General features: G+C 37.5%; 1 protein-coding gene across 11 annotated transcripts in view; it reads left to right on the top strand.

Moving 5' to 3' along the window:
• Positions 1 to 19,662, top strand: part of CHL1 (cell adhesion molecule L1 like) — a 185,824-nt gene extending 166,162 nt beyond the window's left edge. For 5 of the 11 annotated variants that reach the window (XM_039548076.1, XM_039548074.1, XM_039548073.1 and 2 more), the window contains 4 exons: positions 8,043 to 8,204; positions 8,894 to 9,025; positions 11,440 to 11,512; positions 15,329 to 19,662. In XM_039548076.1, coding sequence (XP_039404010.1) covers positions 8,043 to 8,204; positions 8,894 to 9,025; positions 11,440 to 11,512; positions 15,329 to 15,545 — 584 coding nt within the window. In that variant the 3' untranslated portion in view covers positions 15,546 to 19,662. Of the gene's footprint in view, positions 1 to 8,042; positions 8,205 to 8,893; positions 9,026 to 11,439; positions 11,513 to 11,625; positions 11,705 to 15,328 lie in introns of all 11 variants that reach the window. The other 6 variants (XM_039548078.1, XM_039548077.1, XR_005601363.1 and 3 more) reach the window with 5 other exon arrangements.
• Positions 19,663 to 26,671: the final 7,009 nt, after the last annotated feature.

Here is a 26,671-nt window from a genome sequence, read left to right as displayed (position 1 = left end):
AATTCATGCCTGGATCTAAAGACACATTTCCCACTTTTGTGTCTCTCTCTCACACACACACACGTCCTTGGACTTCAGAAAATCCCCAGTCATACTTGCAGTCTGTGAGAAATTATTTCCATGAATCAACTTACCCAGACCAGAATGCCGCATCCAAATCTGGGTCCAGGATTCCATATCTAATTAATTCCACACATAAACATATTCCCTTGCTCATGAAATCATTCAGGAAAGTTCTTATGATACCGGCAGATACCAAGGTGCAAAATATTCTATTATTCTCCCTTTGTAGTTCATGTGGACTCCCATCATCAAAACTGCTTGAATGATAATGCTGCCCTCCCAGACCCAATACCTGATAGGTAAGGTTTTCTACCACAGACCAGTTCTTATTTCATTTAAGTGAGCAGACTCCCCCTAGCCTGGGTTATTCTGCCACATTCTTTCCCTCAGGTAACTGGCTGTGGTTATATACTATACTGATCAGAAGGCTGAACTGATGCCTTTTCACTGACCTAAGTCAAGCCCACCATACGCTGCATATGTCCTCCAAAACCACTGTACTGTGCAGCTATTTCAGGGCAATGCAGAATCTGGCACTATATTAATTAAAGGCCTCTATTTCCAGCATCCTTTTTGTTCCCCCTGTTTATTATACTATTAAGGGAAGTGTAACTTTTTTGCTGCTAGATGAGATTAATGGCTAAATTGAAAAAGATAACTTTAGAAATCAGATTAAAATGGGTTAGACTTTTGTTTTTGACAACAAAATGTATATATATATATATAATTTTATTTTAATTTGAGCCCAGAAAAATACAGTGCAACAGTGCAACGTCATTAGCCATTTATTCTTGTATTCTTTGCTGAGATCAGGAGTCCTCCATTTGGTCATTTAGGATGTTGTTATTAATTTGCAAAACCCTGTGTAACACGCTAGGTTTTAAAAGGATCTTTGTTGGTAACGCTGTCAGTAACATGTGGCTAGGAAACATGATAAATAGAAATTTTGACATTTAATTTTCCCCATGTTTTCTTTCTTTTCTTTCAAAAGATTTTGTTGGCAAAGGCAGCAAGGGATTCTACTAAAAGAGCAGCAGATTGCACATCAAATAGAACAGCACAATCTCTGTAAATTCTAAGGGTCCTATTCTGCTGTTACTTTTGTGCCCTATTCCACAAATTTTTCAAGTAATTTAAATGAGAGCCACCTGACAGTACCAATGTCCATCCTTAGATACAGCTCTGCAGCTTACACTGAAATCCCAGAGGAATTTTATGCAATTATCTGAAGGCTAAATTGGTCCAGACTCATTTAAAGTATGCAAAATCTATGCCCTTCGGCCGAGGAACACATGTTTCTGTGACTTCCTCATTTTTTTGAGGTTAGGAATGGAGGGCATGCAAAATACAAAGAGGGTGATAAAATGTGTAACTATCTCAATTAAACAAGTTACGCAGTTTCTCAAAAAATGGAGTGTTTTCAAAAGTCAAGGCATATCAGTTAAAGTTGCCCAGATTTAAAGTGGCAGATTGAAAGTGTGGTTCTACTGTGGAATGAGACTCCATAAAATAACATTATAGGCTCCAGTTTTTATTTTGTCTCTGTGATTCCCATATTCAATGTGCTCCATTTTCAAAGAAAAAAGATGCACCTCTCTTATCTATTTTAGGGCTTCTATAGCTCCCATTACTCTACCATACCCAGCTGTCACAGGCTACATTGTGGGCTTTGTAAAATACACTGTCCCAGAGAAAGACAGATATCTGGGTGGGTTGTGGATACATATTCAGTCATGTTTGGCTCCTGGCATATTTGACCTGAGTTTATAATAGCTGTATTAAAGTAAATACTCATTTGTTTTCCATTATATCTGAAAACCATTGAATTTATGCATTTTAACCTAGGGGAGTAGGTTGTGTAGGTTGTCCTGTAAGGAATGGCAGGTCCCCAAAGTTGCTTCATTCCACAGTTCCATGGTGAACTTCTGCATCACAGCACACAGGGAAGTGGGAAATGAACAGGCTGGGCTAGGGGAAGGAAAATCTTCTGTGTTATCCTTCAATGAGCTAGACCAGCTTTCTGTAGTCATTGCATGTCCTGGTGTGGAGAGAATTCCCCATCAGCCCAGAGCCTTCTTGAGTCAGAAGGAGCCATTTCTTGATAGTTCCTTTAAAATGTGGTTCTCCTCTGCAATGTGTGTGTCTAGGGTCAAATCCAGTACTATTAATCAATGGTCTATAAGGAGCAGGCCCCAAATGTAATCCCCCATTCATACCCTGCATGTCACTACCCTAACACCAATAGCACTAAGAACTAAATCCAGTATGTAATATACAGTCAATAGAGGGGAAGATTTCTTAAATCAGCATTCTAACTGAAATGAATATTTAGTGGGAAAACCCAGCTGAGATACAAGAAGTGGTTGTACAGGTGGTTGATAAAACACTGTGCAGAACTTGTGCCTACTGAGTTGCATGGAAGAGTCATGGGGAACCACAGGGAACACTCCATTTGCACAAAAGCTCAGATTAAAGCCTTTCATGACTAGAAAAAGATGACTCACAGTTGCACTTGAAATTAATCATAGAATATCAGGGTTGGAAAGGACCTCAGGAGGTCATCTAGTCCAATGCCCTGCTCAAAGCAGGACCCACCTCAACTAAATCATCCCAGCCATTTGTCAAGCCTGATCTTGAAAACCTCTTAGGAAGGAGATTCTACCACCTCCCTAGGTAACCCATTCCAGTGCTTCACCACCCTCCTAGTGAATTTTTTTTCCTAATATCCAACCTAAACCTCCCCCACTGCAACTTGAGACCATTACTCCTCGTTCTGTCTTCTGCCATCACTGAGAACAGTCTAGGTCCATCCTCTTTGGAAACACTTTCAGGTAGTTGAAAGTGGCTATCAAATCCCCCCTCATTCTTCTCTTCTGCAGACTAAACAATCCCAGTTCCCTCAGCCTCTCCTCATAAGTCATGTGCTCCAGCCCCTTAATCATCTTTGTTGCCCTCTGCTGGACTCTTTCCAATTTTTCCACATCCTTCTTGTTGTGCGGGGCCCAAATCTGGACACAGTTCTCCAGATGAGGCCTCACCAATGTCAAATAGAGGGGAATAATCACGTCCCTCGATCTGCTGGCAATTCCCCTACTTATATAGCCCAAAATTCTGTTAGCCTTCTTGGCAACAAGGGCACACTGTTGACTCATATGCAGCTTCCCATCCACTGTAACCCCTAGGTCCTTTTCTACAGAAATCCTTTTCCCAATGCTTTTGGGTTGCCATGGGTTCTCGAGTTTCTTTTTCAGTCACCTAGAGAAATGATTCAATCAGTCATCATAGAGTTAGAGAGTTTTTTTGGGAGGAGGGGTGGGAAGGAGGTTAGATGTAAAACAGGGATCATTTTGATCTGAGAATTTTTACTAATGGTGGAAATTACTGCCGCTCTGTAACATTTGCACTACATTGCAGAATAAATTTTTAAAAAAGTAAAGTTTCAAAGTTAAATTATATTTTCAGTTTGATGTTAAAATGAATGATTGGAGATTAGCAAATTGTGATTTAGGATCAGCAGTTTTTTCTCTGTTGTGACAATTGTGAACTTAGGTGTAGACTTTATAGATTTAACATTGTTTAGCTTTTAGCTTTTTTTTTTGTATTTTAGAGAGTTGATTAAATATTATGGGCTTATCTCAGGCTTAACTCCATGAAAGAATGTGGCTGTCTTTGTTTAGAAAATGATTATTACTTTTTTATTCATGTAGCATTTCTTAAACTGCCCCAAAAACATTGACAGAAGAAAACCTGATGATCAATATTGCTATACGTGTAATTAGCCACCTGAAATGATATATAACATAACATTAATATATATTTTAAAAGGAAAGATACTCTTAAAAAAATAGAACTAAATCCTCCTCTGATATCCTGGCATCTGACTCAATAATCTTTGTTGTCAATTTTTATACTATCCAGAGCTACCAGTGATTTGCAGCATTGACAAGATACAGAATTATGTATGTTACAATGATTATACAAAAATCCAAATGTTAATGAAAAATCCATGCACATGAAACAGTAACTATTGCTATAATTTTCAAAGGAGCCTAAGGAAGTTACATGTTGCAATCTCATTATAATTCAGTGACAATCGGGCACCTACTTCCCTTGGGCTTTATTTAAAATCCCAGCCTGAGAACACTAACCCTTATGACATCTCTCAAGATCATGATAGTAGCCTCTCATAACATAAGGTCTGATCCCATTCAATTCTCTTTTGCCACCCAACAGTCTGAAAGACTAAAAACACAGTTTTCTTAGCCATATAGAATAACATCCTAATGGAGAGAATCATTTCTTGAACTATGACCAAACTGATTGACAGGTCTTCCCCACTACCCCATCATTTATACAACTCCTCAGGCAGTCTTCTGCCCTCTCAAGCCACACTGCTGATCTGCACATGTACTGGGAGCAATTCTGCAAGCCCTGGTGGTACAGAGGAGCTTTTCCTGAACCAGGGCACGGGTGATCACCTACTGCTATTCTAAGCATCACAAGCATTACCTAGTGAATCCTTTCTATAGTTAAATACAATCACACCTCTCCCACCTGTTACAGCCAGTAAAACTGTGGCCAGGAGCAAAAGGTAAACAGAAACAGAAATGGTGGTAAGACAAAATGAGCTAACCTCTCTTCTGTGCTTTGTCCAAAAGTCCAACAACCCAAAAGTCAAGGTGGATGGCCTGGCTGTCAAGCTAAGCAGGATAGCCTACTAATTTTCATCTAATGGATTTTAAGAATATGACGGTAATTGTAAATTACCAGTAAAAAAAAGATCTCTCCCAATCAGCACAAACTACCTCCTGGAATACAAAAGCCCAGAAGGTAGAGTGTAATTATGATGCATCTTTATACACTTTTAATAGCCATTCAGTGTAGGCAAACTGATGAAAGTGTAGTTTAACTTTCCATTTATTTCAGGCAGATGTATTTAAACAGGTGCTGTTATAAATCAAAATATTACTTATAATTATTATACAACTGTAAGATTCCCAATCTTTTTTTTAATAAGTGAGTTTCATAACAGATGTGCTAACTTTTGCAGAACTAGCACTATAGTACGTCTTTAGGGGAGGTTTATCTTGTTTTCCCATTATTTAATAGGCTTCAATAAAAAAAAAAGTATTTTCCATTGTTCTCATAAATCTCTAAATCCAAAAGGAATATTGTAAAATTGCAGTTCAGTGTTTAATGTTCATGTGAATCCCATGATATGGCTGATAAATAGTAGTGGGGAGATGACAAATGCTGGTGGTATATTTTTATTACTAAAGCTTATTTCCTGTATTGTAGATTAAAAACCTAACCTAACTGCTCTGTTTTCTGAAGCTAATTTCTGCTGCACATTGACCTTTCAGTATATTGAGCAAACATTTCCTTACCAGTATATCTTTGTTCCCCTCCCCACCCTCAGGATTTTTCTAGTTCCTCTACCAATCCTTCCCTAGTTACCCATTATTTCTTTTCTATGGGTATTGCACAGTATTTACTTTTATAAATGCAGACCAGATTGACATGGAAAGAAATCACACACATGCAATCTCCACTCAGGGCCGGCGCTTCCATTTAGACGACCTAGGCAGTCGCCTAGGGTGCCAGGATTTGGGGGGGGCGGCATTTTGCCGGGAGGGGAGGGTCCGCTGAGCCCGTGGCTCCGGTGGAGCATCCACAGGCACGCCTGCGGCAGGTCCACTGGAGCCCCAGGACGAGCGGACCCTCCGCAGGGACGCCTGCAGGAGGTCCACTGGAGCCGTGGGACCGGCGGCGAAATGGGTAGAGCCGGCCCTGCGCCTAGGGCGCCAAAAACCCTGGCGCCGCTCCTGTCTCCACTGGACTCCTATCTTACATTTTAGGATACAGAAAATCCTTTATGCAACATTGTGGTGCCAGATATCAAAGGTCCTGCAGAACTCATGGTGTAAAACTTTGTTCCCAATCAGGCCATCCCAATAAGGCAAAACACCCAATCCCTGATCCCGCAAAGCACTTAAGCACATGCTTAACTTTAAAGAAGTGAGTCATGGCATTAAAGAAATTGACTTCAACGTGGCCAATCACATGTTTAAAGTTAAGGACAAGTTTAAGTGCTTTGCAGGCTTATGATCTCAGTGAGTAGAGCTACCAGATCAGACCTATGCTGCATACACACTGGTATATATGACTACCTTGTCTGGCTGACATCTTTAAGTGTTTTATGGCATTTATTGACCAACAGGATTAAAGTTCACATGGAAGAGCTTTATTTCTTGTGACTTTATGGGTAGCTTTTTTATGAAACACATTGTTCTGACATCCTGATTTTACAAAATGTAATTAAAATTTACCTGTAATGTCTTGTTGCTTAATTTGCAGTTTGATTAAAAAATTATAACTCAGCCTCATGTACCGTAGTTCATTTTGTAAAACGTACCACTAGATGGATTAAGTTATGCTAATACACTGTGCTTCACCATCAGCATTATTCTAATTGAACATGTTCTGTCTGATTCCCAGTGGTCTACTAATTTAACAACTTATTGTAATATATGTATACTTGCCTTGGAAAACATATTATGTACAGCACCTTTAACCATGTCTATTCCACTCTTAATCTCTCTTTCTTTTCCTTCAGCTATCAAGAAGGGCTAATCGCTCAAAGCTTTTTTGTTTGCTTGCTTACCAGTTTCAGTAGTAATCAGCACTGCTTTACTGTCCGTGTTATAAGCGCAAATTGGTCAAGCAGTTTTTGAGCTATGCTGTATGTATGAGTAACCATAAGATCCCTTTCATTAGTTGACTTTAGAATGTTGACCAGCTAAATAAAGCAACTGAACAGAAGTAAAAAGGCATATGTTTTAATGCTTTCCCCCAAACATTGGTGTCTAACGCCAGACCTGGGCACGGTTCTACTGAGGCCTGATTTGAAAGCCCATTGACATCAATGATTCTGAGCCTTTCTATAGACTTTAACGGACTTTGGATCAGGCCCTAAATGTGGGTGCTGTTTTATATTCCTTGTGTAATTTTAGCAAAAGTTACTGCTTAAAATCCTGAAAGAGAGGAACAGTTATGATTCATTAGTATGACATACTATACTGTATCCAGGATGAGGGCAAATCCTGCTTTTTTCACTTCAGTGAATAACAGTTGCTTCCTTTTGCAATTAACATTAAATGCTTTTTTAAAAAAGCATACATAATAAACCACTTATCCTGCAGTCCTGGATTCAGGTAAAACACCTATTCATGTCAAGGAGAGTTCTGAAAGCAAAAGGAGTGCAAGACTGACTTTGTTGGAAACCCACAGAAAAAAAAATTGACTGCAAATACTTTTCATATAAATAAATATCAGTTAGAACATGTAAAGATTGTATATGAAAATCCATTTGAAAGAAAACTTCAGGTATACCTAAAAGAGAGCTTAGTTATAGCTTCAGTACAAATGTGAAATAAAGGGGGACAAGGAGGTTTATTGTCTAAGGAAAATTTGAGTATAAATCCCAGTGTAATTGTTCATATGAGAGAAGTAATAATCTGTTTCAGGATAGTATGGGCCTCAATCTTGTCCCATTTACTTCAGTTCAATGGGAGATGGATCAAGCCACAGATTGTGTAAATAAACACAGGCCGTATTCAGTTGGGTTTTTTTTTGATTAAGCATTGATTAGTTAAAGCAGATCTATAGTCCTATATGTCATTCCTTCAATATTTACTTTGATCCTTCAAATTTAAAACAAACCCGTCATAAATCTCAGGATTACTTAGTTTGACACTGATTTTATCCTGCAGAATATCAAAGAGCAAATACAGAAAATGCTTTTCTACTTTTTTTTTCTTGTCTACTGTAAAAACTATCCAAAAGCAAATGTTAAACATATCCATGTATGCTGTTTTACTATCACTTGCTACTTAAATAATTTGTAACTGTGCATTTCAGAGTCCTGCTATTGAATTAATAGAATTAATTAATGTGACTTGACTATGTACATTTCATAGGTAAAGGGATCGGGAAGATTTCAGAAGCAGTAAATCCCACCCAAAAGTTTCACCCCATTGAGGCACTTGAGCCCGGAACTGAATATACAGTTCGTCTAGTGACTAAGAATTGGGTTGATAACAATAGCATTTTTGAAGATGTAATTGAGACGAGGGAGAGAGGTGAGATATGAAACCGTTTAGGGTGATAAATCCATTGTGATAAAACAAGATTATTTTATTTTTAATTTTTCAAGAAATAATGACATTACCTATTATGTGGTGCAATGAAAGTGAAATCTTAGCCTCTTCTTGCCATTTACTTCAATAGGAGCAGGAATGAGTCCATCATTTTTCAATTTAGCCTTGTATTTTGTCTACCCAGTAGTAAATAATGACACGTAAATAATTTCCAGTACATATTATTTACAGGTTTTAGCTACTATGCCATTTTAATAGGGTAGGTGCTGTTACGTTTTACGTCTTCAATGTGGCTAGCTGAGCAGTTTGCATGTATCCTGAACACTTTTAACTCTATTTCTGTCCCAAAACTGCTTGCATGAGAGACTATCAATTTTCTGTCCAACTTTCCTATTTGGCATTAATCCTCTAAATCAAATACTCCTTTGGAATTACTTATATATGTTATGTTGCAGACACTTTATTTACTTAAATGTGAACATTATTCCTCATACCTATTATTTATGTCCTGTATTTTTTTCTTTTTTACATTGAAAATGTTAGACTGAAATCAGTAAAGCAGTAAATAGCGATAGTTTGGTGTGATTCAGGTTTAGTTCGGAAAATATTAAATGGTTAGGATAGTCTATTTTCCTCTCGTTAAATGTTTTTACTTCTCTCCTTTTTCAAAGCTTATGCCGGCATTTATGAGGGAATTTCCACCCAAGGCTGGTTTATTGGACTGATGTGTGCCATCGCGTTGCTTACCTTAGTGCTGCTAACGATGTGCTTTGTCAAAAGAAATAAAGGAGGAAAATACTCAGGTAAATGGCGCTGTTGTCCTTTTTGAGATATTTCGATAATAGCAGTCATTCTTCACACAAATAACTTCTTATTTAAGTGGAAATGCCTCAATATTTTGCCTTCAGTCCCTGATGGTTGAACTTATGCCAACTGAAATACAAAATTTGTATTTGTGACTTTTAATAAATATAACATTGAGTGAATTTAAAGAAACATTAGCAAATCTTTACTCAGCTGATGAGATTCGGTGCTCCATTTGTAAGAGGTGTAGCACAGAACACTCACTCCAGAGGAGGCACTATGATGGCTTTAAGCCACCTTTGAACCTTCCTGATCCTGGGCTGCTCCGGGACTCCTTGGTGTAATTGAGCCAGCCATGGGGGCCTGTCTGAGTTACAACATCCTCCCCGTGTTACTTTGTGTGCTGCTGCACTGCTCAGAATCTCCATGGGGCTGGGATATGGCCCCACTCCTAGTTCTGCTCCCAGAATGCTCGATGACTTGTGAGGGGGTCATTGGGAGGCAGATTGATGGGTGCGCTCTGTACTGCCAGCGTAACACTGACAGACCCTGGATGTTGGCGAGCGAGATTGAACCTGTGACCTCTAGAGCATGAGCCTCTACTGCATGAGCTAAAAGCCACATGGCTCTTAGCTAAGGCTGTAGAGCAGACTCCTTAATCTCTCTCTAAGTGGTCTCGGTGCCACTAGCAATCTTGTCACTAGTTAACATCTGAATAACTTTTTTCTACTTAGAAAGATAGGGGTTCTATGCCCCAGAGTGACCCTATGGGTTTCATTGTTTTCATTAGTGAGGGTGTTTTACGTGTGATTCAGGAAGCAACTTCTAACAGGGAAGGTTTAGGCCATGATCCTGTATCACTGAAGTGAGTAGGGGCACCAAGTTGATCATCATATTGATAGATGGTCACTTTTCATCCAGGGTCTCACACACGGAAATTTTGAGATTATGCCCAGGCAGATTCACCCGTTGTCAGTAATTTGATATGAATTGTGACTCCTTAAATGTCTTCTGACTAGATCTAGTCCTTGCATTACATGGGTTGTTGGAGCTGTGCAATTAGAAATCTCTGTTCCATTTTTCTCCATATTTTGTACTCCAAATGAACTAATGGGAATATTAGCAATGTGATAAGAGATATGGAAGTGAAAATTAAAGGCTGTGGTCGTTTGGTAGTATTAGACTGGTGGTGGGCAAGTTGCCCATCAGGGTAATCTGATTGCTTGCCACGAGCCATTGTGCTGATGTTAACCATACACAGGCACTGCTCTGTGCAGCTCCCAGTGGCCATGGTTCGCTGTTCCCGGCCATCAGGAGCTGCGAGAAACGGCGGATTACCCTGATGGGCCGCAGGCTGCCCACCACTGTATTAGACACTACAATAATTTTCATTAGACTCACAGGTTATAATGTTAAATGCTACATATTACCCCTTACTCAGGTAGGGTTACTATCCAGCCCTATATGTTATTGTTTCACAGCAGTTGTGCTAATATATTATTTTATTTCATTGAGCACTATACAAACACAGGGGATCGTGCTAGGGGATCCAGTTGCAGGACTGGGGCCCTAACTTGTACACACAGGGCCAGATTTTTATAAAATTACTTAAGCTGCCTAATTCCCATTGATTTCAGTGGGGTTTGGGGCCAAAATTCCTTAAAAGATCTTGTCCATATTTACTAGAGCTGCACATGTTTATTGGACTAAAATCCTCTAATTAACCTTTTTTTTTGCATGTGCAAGTTACCTATTTTATATACTCAGTTATGATAATTGTGTGCCCACAATGATTTTTTTTCCAAATCTAACCACAATTAAACTAGCTAGAATAAAAGTAATATTGACTGTAATATGCCATTCTGTAGTGTATGTTGATCATCAGCAGAAATGAGGAAGAAATTTCCCACATGGTACTGCACAGTTAGGGTTGTAAAAAAATTACATGGATTTTACACCTTCCTTGGAAACATCCTGAATTACCCACTGCTGATAGAGACAGGATATTTGACTAGATGCACCTTTACATCTTTTTTCCAACGTGCCAATTTGAAAATTCATATTCCAACTAAATAGTGTCATAATTAAATATACATTATGGTTCCAGATAGAGCCTGACTTGCACAGGAAAGAAATGTGTTTTAGTAAAAGAAATTGTAGGAGCTGCATTTTCAAAGCAATGTACAAGGATTTAGCGGCAAAACTCTGACTAGGGTCCTTGGGAATTAGGCAGCTACTCCATTCTACACCTCTTGAAAACATACTCCTCTGTGCAATGCAAAACACTTAACTAAAGTTGTTGCCCTCCAGCTGTAGATAATGATTGACAGTTTTCCCATAGAACTTGCCAAAAATAAAAATGATGCATGAAACAGCATGGTGGACAGATCTATTCTTTCTTTCATATATACAGTGAAAGAAAAGGAGGATTTGCATCCAGATCCTGAAACTCAATCAATTAAAGATGAGATCTTTGGGGAATATAGGTAAATATGATCTACTATATCAAATGGGTTTTTTTCCCCAATATCTTCACAAGTATTTATTTGATGTGTTTTTATTATAATATGCAAGTAACACTATGTTTTCATTTTCAAAGCAAACCCCATGGGAGTGGATGATAATATGAATGTAAAGATATATCCAGAACACTTTAATCCACCCAAGTTATGATATAGGTAATCTTTGATGGAGCAGTCCTATTTTTCCATCTGTTTCTTATTTAGCACCTTTTATATATATTGTTATATGATGTTTATATTAGGCCTAAACCAAAGTCCATTGAAGTCAATGGAAAGACTCTCATTGATTCCAATGGGTTTTGATTGGGCCCTTAGTAACATGGGGTTGTTCATTCTGCAAAAGAAGAGAAAAATTTAAAGGACAGAAAATAGCAAATAAATATTAGTACAGTAGTTTCTGTATAAGAAGTAAAATAGTTACACTTGGCTGCATTCAAGACTAATAAGGCTAATTAATTACATTATATATTTACATTACATATGAAAATACATCGTTGTATGAACCATACTGGAATACTGGTTAACTAGCTTTTAAAACACAAATGTTGCTGGCTAAATCCAGTATGTATACTAGATTATTTACAAAGGATAAGGGTTTTTTCCTGCATAATTTCATCTTTATTTAATTTTTAATGCCTTCTAATGGGACAGATATTTAGAAAGGTAAGAATATCATGTGGTTAGTAACTTTCACCCTCAACTGCAGCTTGTATTTTCTAGAAATACAAATACTGCATTTGGGAAAATGAGCAAGACATATTTTGTATATTGATTATGAAGAGACAAATTTTGGGGCCAGATACTGACGTCCTTATTCAGTCAACATTACTAATAACTTCAGTAATAGTATGAGCTAAGTCAGAATGGCATAACTGAACTTTTGATTTTTGTAGTATCTACATCCACTTTCTATTTTTCTCTGGTTATTTTTTTTTCGTGAAAGATGAAAACATACTTGAGATATCTTTATATCTCCTGTCCACTGAAGTCAACAGAGTGGGACTGATTAATGTAAAGTAACAGGCTAGTATCTTTTGATTACCCAACAAAATAGCAGGTGATCCTATGGCAGTATGAACACCTCCTATGAGGTCTCTACCAACTTCAACTCCCACCGAAGTCAATTGCAGTCAAAAGTGCTGATCACATCTTGGAGGAGATGCTTAAGACTTCAAAGCACTGGTCTGAAAGGGGCAAATTTGTGGTCTAATGCCTATCCTGAATATCTGGTCTTGGAACAGTCCAATGTGTGACAGTCTCTATATACCATTGATACGGCACAAGAGTGAGAAGACAGCTGGGTTATTGAGGCTGTCTGGGCTCCTAGAGCTGCAGTGTGAGGGGATAGCCAGCAGGCAGTGCCATTACATTCACATCTTGAGAGGTAATTTGGTGAAGTTGTGCTGAGGTTACTCAATTTTTATGTGCAACCACGGTAAGTTGGATTCATTTGTTGGTTCTCATTAAATCACTTTAATAGAACCATCTAATTGGAGTATCTCAGTCTTGACCATTTTGTGTTTGGATATGTACATAAGATGATTTACTTCAGATCATCATTGGACATGAGCTTTCCAGGAGGCTTAGATATCCTAGAGATGCACATGGACATATTCTGTTGTCACTTTCTTCATTGTAAAGCCAGTGGAACTCCATGGATTTTAGTGGAGTTACCAGGCATACATTGGCATAAATGAGAGTAGGAATATGTCCCAGTTGACTAATGTCTTAGGGATTCCAGTTAAATTTGTAACATCATGTCTTTGACTAAAAAATGCTATTGCTTCTTTGTCCATTTCTAATAGTATAAGAATTTCTGGCAGTTAGGAAACTTCTGTGACAAACTGCCAGCTTTGTTGAGACAGGAAATGCTGGGCTTTCCAGAATATACAATAATAGGCTCATTGGGATTTCCCATGCCATTTCCACTGGAATACCTTAGTCAGAAGATACACTTTCCTTTAGACTTCACTGTTTCCAACACTTTTTTTGTAGCTGCCTTACAAAGGTCCCCATTGTAAATTGCCTCTTTTGACTGCTTCTTAGTAATTAGGTGTTGTGTCTTATTTACTATTTTTGCCATGCCTAATAAAAAAGGATGTTAATTAATATAGATTAGTATAAATTTGTTAAAAATAGCTTTGCCAAATAACACTAGGTGTCTTTTAACACTTCATTGAATCATTTCCTCATATACATATGTAAATTCAGAGTTTGAGGCTGGAGATGTGACAATGTAACCAATATGCAACTAAGCCATGATGCTGATAGGTTCCATTAGACAAGGCTTTATGCTTTCCCATCAGGTCAGTAAGACTTTTCTCTGATATGCACAGGCTTCTCTCTGATATACTCCATCACTTTATCAAGATGGAGTTAGTTGAAAAATGGAACAGATCCTTTGTGAAAAATATTGCAAAATAATTGTCCCCTTTGTCATGGAAAAATTGGGATGTCTTTCAACCAGCTCTGCTGCAAAGGGAATGGCCCAGAGCTCTGGGCTGCTCAGGGTGTATTTGGCACAAATCCAGAGTCTGGGGCCTTTGTGGCTCCCTAATCCTTAGGTGTAGCTGAAGAGAGCACAGCCTGCCAACATAAGGGTCATTCCTGCAACTGGGGATTAGCCATATATGGGGATAATCCAGCCACAAACCCTGCATAGGACCGGGGAAGGCTCAGTGGTGAATTAAGTGCAAAGCCAGAGCAGCCCAAAACAGATTTGAAGACTCTTCCCAAGTAATTCTAGAGCATATGAAATGCAGGGCTCTTTTGTACTGAATATGGTATGAAGAAGTGAGGTTTGGGCCTGATATTTCAGAGATGAGTCAAGATCCACATACATTGTGGCATGTGCAATAACTGCTGCGTTACAGATTGGCATTGGCATCTCTGCATCTGAAAGCAGAAGAGATTCAGCTCTCATACCCAAGGCTGTAGCAGGCTCATCAGCCCCGATAGCATGGCCCAGTCGTCCCTAGATGGAAACAGTGTCTCACAGGGAGTGAATGTGGATTATGAGTGTGCAGTTGCGAAATAGATAGATATGCAAAATGTATTTTTATTTATTACTCAGAATAAATAAAAGTGCCCACCCAGCACCATGCCAATCATTTAAAGTTCCAAAAACAAAGTGCTTACCCCTTCCAAAAAGCAGCAGGACTCAATAAAATACCAGTACCCCCAAACATCAGCCTTTACCTCAATCCACCTACCCCACTTCAAAGGCTAGGTGAAACAAATGGACCCTGCATTGGGCAATACAAATGGCTCTTTGTTTTGTAAAATCAGTCTCTTTATGCCTCTCTTTAAGATACAAAATAAGATATGATGATGAACCAGTAGAGCTGGTTTTCAGCTTTTCCTCTTTTCCCTTTCATCCTTATGACCCTCCCCCTACCTCCATTTTCAATGGCAAAAAAAGGAAAGGGGACAAAAAAGGAAAACTAAAAACTGTTTGCAATCCATTCTTTTCAGTCATGTTTACATTTTTTGTTTTGTTTTGTTTTTTGACCTATTCCACTAACTTCAAAATTACAAAAAACGCAAAATGCAAACAATGCACAGAGCAAGGTGCATTAGCTGCACCACATCCATTGACTTGACCTCGAATCAAGTGAATAGTGTGTTCTGTGCAATGTTTTGAAATTGTATCCCAATCAAAATGTATCTGATTCCCTCTTCCCTCAATATATCTGTTTATTTTGATAAAGGAAATGAACAATTGCTGTTGTAATTGTAATACAAAGCTAGATTTTGGGAAGATTTTTCTTTATTTCATAGTGACAGCGATGAGAAGCCACTCAAAGGCAGCCTCCAGTCACTTAACGGGGACATTAAAGCTACGGAAAGTGCTGATAGTTTGGTAGATTATGGAGAAGGGGACCAAGGGATGTTTAATGAAGACGGTTCATTTATTGGCGCTTATGCTGGATCTAAGGAAAAAGCATCAGTCGAAAGCACTGGAAGTTCTACAGCAACATTTCCTCTCCGTGCATAAAATATTAATGTAAATGATTAATTTCAAATCTCCATATTTATCTTGACTAGTAATCAACTATTACCATAGGTGATCAGATGTAGGTTGCAGAATGAATCAGTCAGGACTCCAACCTCCAGGTAATATGGGAATTAGTCGCTGCTATCAAAAGATGATTTTTGAGACTGTTCAGTCCTGATTGTTCAGGTGTTTTCATTCTTAAAGAACAGGTGAATAATACTCTCCCATTCAATATATACCACTCAGTCTGACCAAAACCATAGCTTCTCAGTGTTACATATGTATATAGTTACTTGCTACCCTACGTGTTTCTCTATACAACTTTCTCTTTCATGTATGCTTTGTCACTTTGTATATACATTTACATCCAGTATTCCCTAATATATAGTGACCTTAACATTGTGGAGGTCCGAAGGTAGTGGGGGTGGGAGAAGGGAGATTACTTTAAAAATTAACGCCAAGAAAAAAATAATTGAAAACACTATAGAAATACATTCCATATATTATTTAATGTTCATGAAGAAAAAGAAAGTCTGTGTAAGTAATTCTAGAATTAATGGTTAGAGCTGATTGCAATTACTTAGAGAAACAGCTTTATCCAAAAATAATTTGATCTTAAACCTGCTCTCAAAAGAAACAGGTTCCGATCTGGTATCTATATCTTCTCTCCAGTAGCTGTCACTCTTACCCTAAACAAGTTCAGTTACACTAGTTTTCCTTTGGCAGAGGATAACGAGGCTCATCCCACATCTATTCTATGTGTTAAAGAAGCAGGATCAGGTCTTTAGACTACTAAAACGGCCACCTGAATCTGCCTCCCAAGATCCTTGAAAGCTGCATTTCTAAGCAACTGTTTTTTGTCTGCCTTCTATCTGTATATTTGTATGCTAACATACATTTCAGGAATGCATTGTACATATTATTTGCAATTTTGTAGTAGTGATGTTGGTCCCAGGATACTAGAGAGACATGGTGGGTGAGGTAATATCTTTGTTTTGTATCAGTTTCTGTTAGGGAAAGAGACCAACTTTTGAGCTACACAGAGTTCTTCAGAAGAAGACGTTGGTACAATAAAAGACAATCCGCCTGGTCTCTCTTGTACATATTATGTTAATATTTACATAACTGAAAACACAGACTGGTTTTATTTTGAAGTGAGAAATGATCCTAGCACGAGTCTGTATTGCTATGTAGAAAAAGAGGGACAAGTTGGGTATAAAACAGTCATAGATTAGCGTTTCCTCTTTCTTTTGGATAATACTTAAAAAATCATTGTTTCTCCAAAAAATAAACCCTGAATATTTAGGTTTTTTTTTTTAAAAAAAATTATTTTCCCCTCCTGCATTGTTCCTTTTTTAAAAAATGGATTACATTAGAGTTTCTTTTCTACGTGGTTTACTGAATAAGGTTTAAAATTCCCAATGGAGCTGTTCTTTTCTTTGCTACTTATTCCCATTACAAACTCAGCAAAGCTGCACTGTGCACATTTGGCCTCTTTATATTTTGTCTCCCAATTATTTTAAAACGTTTTTGTTTTTTGCTTTTATATTTTGTTAACTTCAGTACAGTGCAAATGTTCCTTGCAGTTCTATGTTGTTCTTTTTGAACGGTTGTATCTGCAATTACAATACATTTCAGCCATTGTTAGAAGCAGAAATCTTACTATATAAAAGCTAATTCCTGCAAAATCTTTTATACATGAGTAATCCTTAGACAAATAGCTCCATTGATTTCATTGCAAGTACTTCAGTGGAAATATAGTTTAAGTAAAGACTATTCACATGAGTAAGGGTTTGCAGGCTCGGACCCAGAATTACAACTTTATGAGCTGCACGATGCAAATTATTATATTATAATTATAACATTGGTTTTAATTTTATACAATACCTAAGGAACCAGCTCCTATTCATGTACTTAAATGAAGTGGCTTGAATTTCAAAAGTGCTCAACAATCATTGAAAACAATGGTAGCTGTTGGGTGCTGAATCCTTTTGAAAACCTGTCCCTAAATCTAGCATCTATTTGGAATAATGGCCAATGGGACTACTTATATGTGGCTTGTAGAAGTATGATATGGTCATAGGTTAAAATAATTAGCACAATATCCTGTATTATTAGCACCTCAGATCTCTAAAATGGGGAGAATTTGACAAATGTCTCACTATTTGTACTGTTTGTTTACTTTATACAGTTAATTCAACTTGATCACTGAAAAGGGACTGGTCAGTTTTGGAGGGAAAAAAGAGTCTCGCACACATGGCGTCTGGCAGGAAACTGAAACTTTACATCCTGTTCCAAGTCACATAAGGTGACTTTTTTTCAGGATTCCAGATGACTCCAAATTACCCAACAGGATGAGTGTCCATTGACACTAGTGCATGAGAACCTGAAAGTGAAATAATCTGAGAATTGACCAGACTTGTGTTACAATTTTCAATTTGTTGCTAGTCTATTCCTAATCCATTTCACTTTTAGGGTGCTCTGCACTAGCACATAGCTGCAATGTTTGGCTAGTGGAGGAAAGTTTCCTTGCCTTCTCCATTATTTCCACTGGATATTCTTTTTTAAAAAAAAAATTGAAATGTTTCTATTGCCTTGGATTTTGTAAATGTTACATTTAGTCTTTTCATCTTATCTCTTCCCATCCTCTAAAGAAACTCTTAATAGGACAGGGAGAGTCCCTAGTTAGCCTTATCCAGAAAGCCGGAGTAATAAGTTCCCAACCACCAGTGCTCCCATCCACAAATTGCTGGCCTTTCTAGTTTGTTTTTAATGGTCCATTGAGTAGTCAGACACTCTCTTCTTCTCCCCTACTGCTGTGCCAACTTCCGTAGATGGCACAAAATCCTCAGAGTGAAATCTGATTGTGGAGGAGGGAAAGGTCCAGGGTAGGGTGTTAGAGTGTCTTAGGTAAGAACTCAATTACAGGAGTCTCCCTTATCCTTCTGCTCCCCACATAGCCACTCCTCTGTGCAAAGGGTTTGGACCTCTGATAGGGTCAAACCTTTAAGGATTGTGGGCCACTGCCATCTGCAAGTTTGGATGGCTGCTCACACATTAGGCATGCTATGGCCCATTAAAAGTCAGCAACGATATGCATTTTTCTTACATTTACAGGCTGTTTGGTTTAGCTGGAGTCATTGTCCCAGAAACATCTATGTTAAACAGACACAAATTTCAAACCATGTTAGTGGGCCATCCTCTTATCAAATAATGAATAAACATCCTGAGCTATCACTTGCTCATCTGTAGCTTAAAGTTGCTGACAACATTCCTATGATGTGCTATTCATCTGTGTCAGTACAAGTACTTTTTCTATTTTTTTTTTATTCAGACTCTTAAATCTCAATGTTTGTGATTCATTATGCCTCAGGGCCTAAAAATCACACTGTGACAAAAAGATGTGCAATGAAATTTTTTAAATGTGCACTGACTTTTTAGGACTCTGCCCAATGAATATTAAACAAATGTCTGAAATTCCCAGAGATTCTTGTCTCTGTCTAGCTCCATTCTCTTTCTTCAGTAATTCTTTTTCAGCAGGGATTTTTTTAAAGGCACCATTATGTCTACTTTATATCCTGGAATGTGCAGAAGATTAAAATATGCTTCCAAGAAAGATGTCATTTTAAAAGCAAAACAGTTTATACTTTTGGAGCCAATTTTTCCTTTTGTTCAAAGCAGGCCAGTTCCATTCATTTCAGTGGGGTTTGGTGTAAAGAGGGAGACATTTTGACACTTACGTTGCATTTAAAGTATTAGCACCATAAATATAGTACCATAATTAAGAGAACAGGTATTTCTGATATTTTTCAGTAGTGCTTGAAATCCTCTTAATCAAATAACATTTTGGAAATCTGTAATGGTTTTTCATTTGTTACATACAAAAAACCCCTCCTACGTTAACTACCTATTAAAACTGCACACATTGAATGAAACAGGGGTCTTGTGAAAAAAATGCCATGTGAGCATGTAATATATATCTCATAATACATACACATATGCAACCTTAATTCAGCCTTCGTGTGTGTATGTATTATGAGATATATATTACATGCTCACATGGCATTTTTTTCACAAGACCCCTGTTTCATTCAATGTGTGCAGTTTTAATAGGTAGTTAACGTAGAGTTTTTTTATTTACAAAAAAAAAAAAATGAAAATCAAACAAATGTTGATTGATTATTTTGATTTTTAAGCACTACTGAAAAAATGTTGCATATGCAACCTTAATTCTGGCCTTTCCTAAATTTTCTGATTTGGACTTTACAACCATAACTAATATTTTTAAACATAGAACTTTGAGTTTCTTTTACAGGAAAAAGTAAAAACAAATTCTATTATATGCAAATGGAACAGCTCCCCTATCATACATCATCAGTCAGTTTGAATACTAAACTTCCAGCGCAGCTTGAGTACTTAATTACAGTAACCATTTTAGTTGGCAGTAAGAGAAAACTGATATTCCATAGAAAGGTGGGACTAGGTTACTGGAGTCATGTGCTGGGTCTAAGGAAAATGAAGAGATTACTATGAGCGTGAAACAACTGTCCTCTTTTAAACCTTCCTGAGGTGAGGGAAGCTGCCAACATTTTACTGACCGCACAAGTCACAGAAGGGTAATGATGATTTTCCAAAGTTTATGTCTCAGCCACACATGAATGGAATTTCATCTGACAAAGAAAAGGCACTTCTCTGGCCCCAGGGATTTCTCCCTAATGAATTTCAAAGGCCCACTTTAAACAATGGAGGTGATAGTGCTAACTCAAAGAAAAGGTTGCAAAAATATTTTATAATGAAAAGTCTTAGGTAAAGAAAATATAGGGGGTCACTACAACTCCCTGGTAATAGGGACCAAATGCTTTGTTGGATTTTCCTAGCCTCTACTAGTATTCCCATTTACTCTAATACTACATACTCATGGAGTATGGCCCATTCAACATGAGTAAGGGTATTGGAATCTGGCCCTAGTGTATTAGAGCAATACATTTTAAAATATGCACAATCCACCCAACAAAGAAAGCTTGCATAATGATGTATTCTTAGCAAAGGCCTCCTTCTCCACTTTAGTCTCTATGAATTCAAGGGCACAAAGTCCAAAGTAGTTAATGCATTTTAAAAACCATATTCCCATCTCTGTGCACTCTCCTATTGACATCAGTGGGATTCCCCAGGAGTCTTTGCTACTGGATTCTAATACAGGATAAGTGTCTTGGTCATGTGTCTGCTTCCAATTAAGACAACAGACAAGTTATTTTCCCCTATGAATAAATCAATATATTGGAAAATAGACTGGAAGGGACCTTCTGGGTCATGGAGTTCAGTTCAGCAACCCCATCATATAACTCCATTAATAAATGTATTAAAATTACAGTAGTTAGGTTGTTTAGTATATATCATTAATAGGAAATCATATCTTCTGTAGGTCAGCTTTCAACATGATGCAGTGATTCAATTATTTGTCACTTTGTTTTGGCCTGATCATACAAACCCTTATGAGTACCCTTTATTCAGATGAGTACTCCCATCTCCCATTGACCTAATGGGACAAACCATGTGAGCCAATGATTCTCATGTAAATAAAAGTTTGCAGGATCAGAATTTTTTTCCCCAAGTGAATTAAATAAAAACGAGCAGGGTGCATTTTTCCAGGCTTTTGACAATAATTTTACACATAGTTATGGAAAACAATGTTAGTTAATTGGGTACTTTTTTCTAAGCCTTATATACATCTGAAGAGGCATTTCATTGTAATTTCAATCAAGCAGTCATAGTTATACAAATAAAAAGGATATTTAGACATGCTGTATATAGTGTATCTCAATTATTTTAAATAACAACCATGTAAGAAGAGAGAAATTGAAGGGAAATCATTGTTAGGGCTTGCTGGCAGAAATTCCATTAACTTGACAAAAATATCATGCCCTCAAAAGCATCTTTTTTAATGTTTAGTGTTTCAGAATAAAGCATATACATGTTTACACTTCACCATCATCTCTTTCATGTAAAAGTTTTGACTATCATATCAAGCTTTGTTATCTGCAGTAATTCCGTTTTCATGCAGGAACCAATATATGGGTATGAGCCAAAGCATACTGTATTTTTTATTTTACACAAGATATTTTGTTACTTCATGTGAAAAGATCAAGACAAATGTGGTACTAAGTTCACACCATTCCTTTTTTTTTTTTAACTAGATGAATGTTAATGTAAATTTATTAAGGTTTAGAAAAATGTGTTTGTACTGTAGTTGCTGTTTGTATCATGCCTATGTACATGTATGGTTTTAAAAGATATTTTCATTATACATGGAATTCAACTTTGCTAATAAAAGTTTGACTTGATGTATTCTTCAAATGCCTAACTTGTGATCAGCACATTTTTTTTTTTGCTCTTACATTTCTTTGTCAGGAATTTTGTTTTGTTTGTTAATTAAGGCCAGATCCTCAGCTGGTGTAAAGTGGTGCAGTTTTATTGGCTTCAGTGGAACAAATTATACCAGCTGAGGATCAGGCCCTAAAAATCTATTGAATTTAAACATTTGAACATATGCATCCAAGCCATGGAAAACAATGAATGTCTCAACAAGAGACACATTCAAAGTCATAACTCTGCCTTACTTCTACTGTACATTATACAGTATTATAAATGCACTGTAAGTTTGTTAGGATTAGGTACAAGAAAATGTGATCAGTGTTTTCAAAAGAACTGAACATCAAGAGAGTGAAGGGGCATGTGATGTGGGCAGATAAAGCCATTGATTTGTAGCTTCCAGCACACAGGCCAACATTTCTGTCTTCTCATCTTGGGCCTAATTTCTCAAGGTGTTTAATACCTGCATCTTCCATTGATTCTAGAGGTGAGCTACTCAAAACTGGAGATGAACCTGAACCAGAAAAAGCATATCTAGTCACTCCTGAACTTCAATGGGCTCATTTAATTCATACTGCAGCTTCAAGAATGGTGTCCACAGGCAGAGTATTGAGAAATCAATTGTCACACATAAACCTAGCACATATAAATAATATATCTTAATAGTTTTCATGTAACACATAACCAAAGTTATATGTCCCCCAAAGCACCTATAAACTTAAAGTGGTGAGCAAACTATTCAGAAATGTCATTTTACCCAGCACAGAAATGCATTCATCTTTAGTATGAAACGGTATATCTGTTAAATAGAACATATCAGACCTGCACAAGGAAGAAAAGAATACTTTATCCATCCAGAATTGGTGGAATAGAGGTAGGCCGAATGGGTCGCATTAGACAGTGCTTAAACAAAGTTCACTAGGACCGTGCACATGCACAAATATTTCTGTAAATGTTTCAAAAGACATTTGAATGTAAAGTCCACCAGACACCCAATAATTCTTACCTTCATCTTTGTATCCTTTACTCAGAAAGAAACCTAGATATTCTAAAGTCTGAGTCCCTGTACAAAGCCAACTGAAATGAATGTTCTTTCTTTGCAAAAGAGGACAGGAAGACCCAGATTCCCAAAGGTATTCAGGCTCCTAACAAGGGAAATCAAGAGCCTAAATACCTTTGTAGATCTGGACAGAAAAGACTAAAAGTATCCTAAAATTTCCCTGGCCTTATTCTCTCCTATTCTAAACCACTCCATAAAGTTATCCCTACCCTTTTAAAAAAAAAAAAAAAAAAAAGATTTAGTGCCCAGTGGTTTCTTCAGATATCGAGAGGTCATCCAATCTGAAGACAAAAAATGTACTACCTGACCTGAGTTAGACAATTACACACCGTAAATAGCAAATTCCAAATAGCAGATACGCAAAAGAGTATTAATTACTAACAGCTGGCAAAGAACTCATTGACTCTAATATTAATGTAAAACAATTATAAATAATAAACCAATTAATTAAAAATAAATCTGTTCATGAACAATGACAGATTTAATAGCCAAATTTGATTAATAAATTGCTTGCAACAAATAGTTACTGGTTCTAGTCTCCAGGATATTCATCATACTATTTTAAGATAATATTCTACACATTAATCTGTGTTATGAATTTATTGGTTCGGTGAAAGCAAATTCTCATTTGTTTTCTCCCCATTGGGTTTTCAGCTATTTCATTTTAATAGGAGGAATTCAGGAGTTTTTTAACACATTTTCCAGCTGCATAAACTCGGAGAGTTTTAAATGCAAATATGAATACAGCTAGGAATATAATAACTAGTATTAACCTTTCAGGAAGGTATCAAGGACATTCAAAGTTTTGTTATTATTATTCATATTCCAATATAATGAGAATTACACTTTTTTTCAATAACATAATGGAGAGGAAAAGCCTTACAATCATGTGCTCCAGTGGAGTGAAAATAAAGATGCAACTGCCACCCTCAAATGCATAAGCTACAGATTTCGATTCACTTCAATCCTCTGATGCCAAACCTGGAGGTCCTTAACACAAATTAAAGGAGAAAAAGGAGGAGAAACTTTTTTTATTAGATTTTTTTTTTTTAGGTTCAGAGTAGATAGAGTGGTGACCTATTAAATTAGAGCATGATACCTCAATTCCTTCAATGTCCTGTATAGCCAGGCTAAAAGGACCCCAACAATCTTATTTCTGATGTTCAATGTATTCTTTCTATTGCTCTGTATGGTCAATATTTCAATAACATCTTACCTCTCCTGACCACTGCCATTTGCTAATAGTCTTGAAAAGAAGCTCAGTCTGAAAAAAGTCAATCGTAAGATAAAAATGTCACCAAGCCATTGTGTTGGCTTGCATATTCAGTTTCCCTGAATATGCAAGCTCCTCAGGTTTTTAAATCAAACTTCAGTTAGTCCTATGCTGTTCTTGTTCTGTACCAACAGTCAGAACCAGAGCTGGTGTAAATGGATCTACACGAATTTACACTCGCTATGGATCTAGTCCAATAAACATCCACATGAAGATATGTATACTTATTGAAATAACTGATGAAATGTGTTCTATTTGATTAATAGACATCATGTGCTATATAATTAAACATTATTAAATACATCCTCTTAGTATACACAGTATGGTATCACCCACAGTATGGTATCACCCACTGTCTCCTTCATCTACCTGTGCTAAATACCAATCAGAAGAGACCAAGGTTTACTGTAGAAATCCATTACAATAACTGTAAAAGTTGCATACAGTGTTGTTGTTTGCTGTAGCACCCATTCCATTTCAACTCCAGGCAAAAAACATCATGCATTCAGTTGTGGACAAATATTCAAAGTCAGGAAAGGCTTGCCAGAGCCAGCTCTCAGTTATCAAAGAAAGATAGGAAGAGAAGGAAACAGCCACGGAGGAAATAAATTCTGGAAGTAACTCTCCTGAATTTGTGCTGTAGCTAGAGCATATATCAAGAAGCAAAGCAATGCAAAAATAATAATATAGAAAGAACAAACGCAAAGCACAATGCTAAATAAGATGCTAACCATGCAAACACTTACTCACGTTCTTAACTGTATTCAAGTGAGTTGTCTCATTAACGTCATTGGAACTTTTTATATGCGTGTTTGCAGGATTGGGGCCTATGCCAGCATTCTCTTCTTCATTGTTTTTTTTAACACTGATCCAGCATAAATTGTCTAGGGTTCATTATTTTCCTAACTTACCATGTAGATTTAAAGCCAGGAAAGGACAATGCATATCAGTGCTGAAATATCATTGAGAAGGGACATACAAGTCAATTGTGGCAAAGTTATGGAAACAACAAACTTGTGTGGAAAGGAAGCTGGAGATGGAAGTAGGAAGATTCAAGTTAAGGGCCCAGTTGTGAACCTCTTATTCTGGTATGTAGTTACTCATACAAGCAGCTCACTGAAGTCAGTGAGATTCCTTGTGTGTCTAATTTCTCCCTATTAGGTGTAAGAGCTCACAATCTGGCTCTAAATAAAAAGCCTGGAGTTTTTTTGTGTGTTCCCTCAAAGCTTAATCACACTTTATATATGGATTGTACGAGTCCCAACAGTTAGCAGCTGTTTATATTTATTTTATTTTATTTTATTTTGTAGAGTCATATTGGTTTTCTGTAGTTCATGGTGGGACGAGGGGATAGGGAACTGGGGGGAGGTAAGAGACCAAATCAAATGGCTCTTCAGTAAAGAGTAACAATGAAAATCAAGTAAGCTTTGAAAAAGAGCTCCATGTAGCTCAAAGGCTTCTCTCTTTCACCAACAGAAATTGGTCCAATAAAACATTTACCTCACCCACCTTGTGTCCCAAGTAAATAAACATTCAGCCATATCCGATGCTTTTGTGGATTGAGCTTCTCTTTTAGTGAGAGTCTCAGGCAATGAAGAAGGGCCAGATTGTGACTGATCCTTGTGTGTGTGGCAGAGTGGAGGAAGGTGAGGGCAGACAAATTTGTCCTCTTGGCACACCTGTGCAAAGACAGGTCCAGGCACTGAAGGGAATGGAAGGACTGCTCCCTCCAAGTACCACTACAGGTCATGCATCATGCTAAAGAGGACATGGTGGAATGGAATTAGGTTGGGTAATGGCCTCACCTTCTTGCCCCCACACTACTAAGAAGGGAGCAAACTCCACTGCAATGTAGGCTGGTTCTGCGTATCCACACCCACAGTGCACTAAACTCTTTAAGAGTGTTCTCTGAGGAGAGCAATGTGAGATCTAAAGCAAGCTGAAGGAGGTCATGTTTGTTTCACTGCAGAGATGTGGGACAGTGCTCATGAGATGGATTACATGTCACTCTCACAATACCATAGAAAATGTTAACCTGTTAGCTCTGCAGTGACTCAGTCAGACAAAAAGAGCTTTATTTTTCTCCCTTTGATGCCATTATCATATATTCAGGGTGGATGTTCTATGATGCAGGTGGTGCGATATAGTGCTAATATCCAGAACAGAGAAGCAATCTGTACCTTCCACAGGGACTTGCTGACCCTTACTAGCTCTCCCCAGTGTCCTTCATATAGAAACTTTTTTTTTTCCCAGTGTGGCTTTCTGAAGATGGCATTTTAAAGTTTTGGAGACAAGCAGCCCTCTAGTGGTCATTCTGCAACTGGTTGTAGTATCTTCCTGTCTTCTAGCTCCTAACTCCTGTTATTTCCCCCTTTTTTTATTGCTGAGATGAAGGCACAGGCTCTCGGGAGGTACTGCCACTGT

The sequence above is a fragment of the Mauremys reevesii genome, linkage group 7 (assembly GCF_016161935.1).
Source record: "Mauremys reevesii isolate NIE-2019 linkage group 7, ASM1616193v1, whole genome shotgun sequence".
Lineage (NCBI taxonomy): Eukaryota > Metazoa > Chordata > Testudines > Geoemydidae > Mauremys > Mauremys reevesii.
This window is presented reverse-complemented; position numbering and strand designations above follow the sequence as displayed.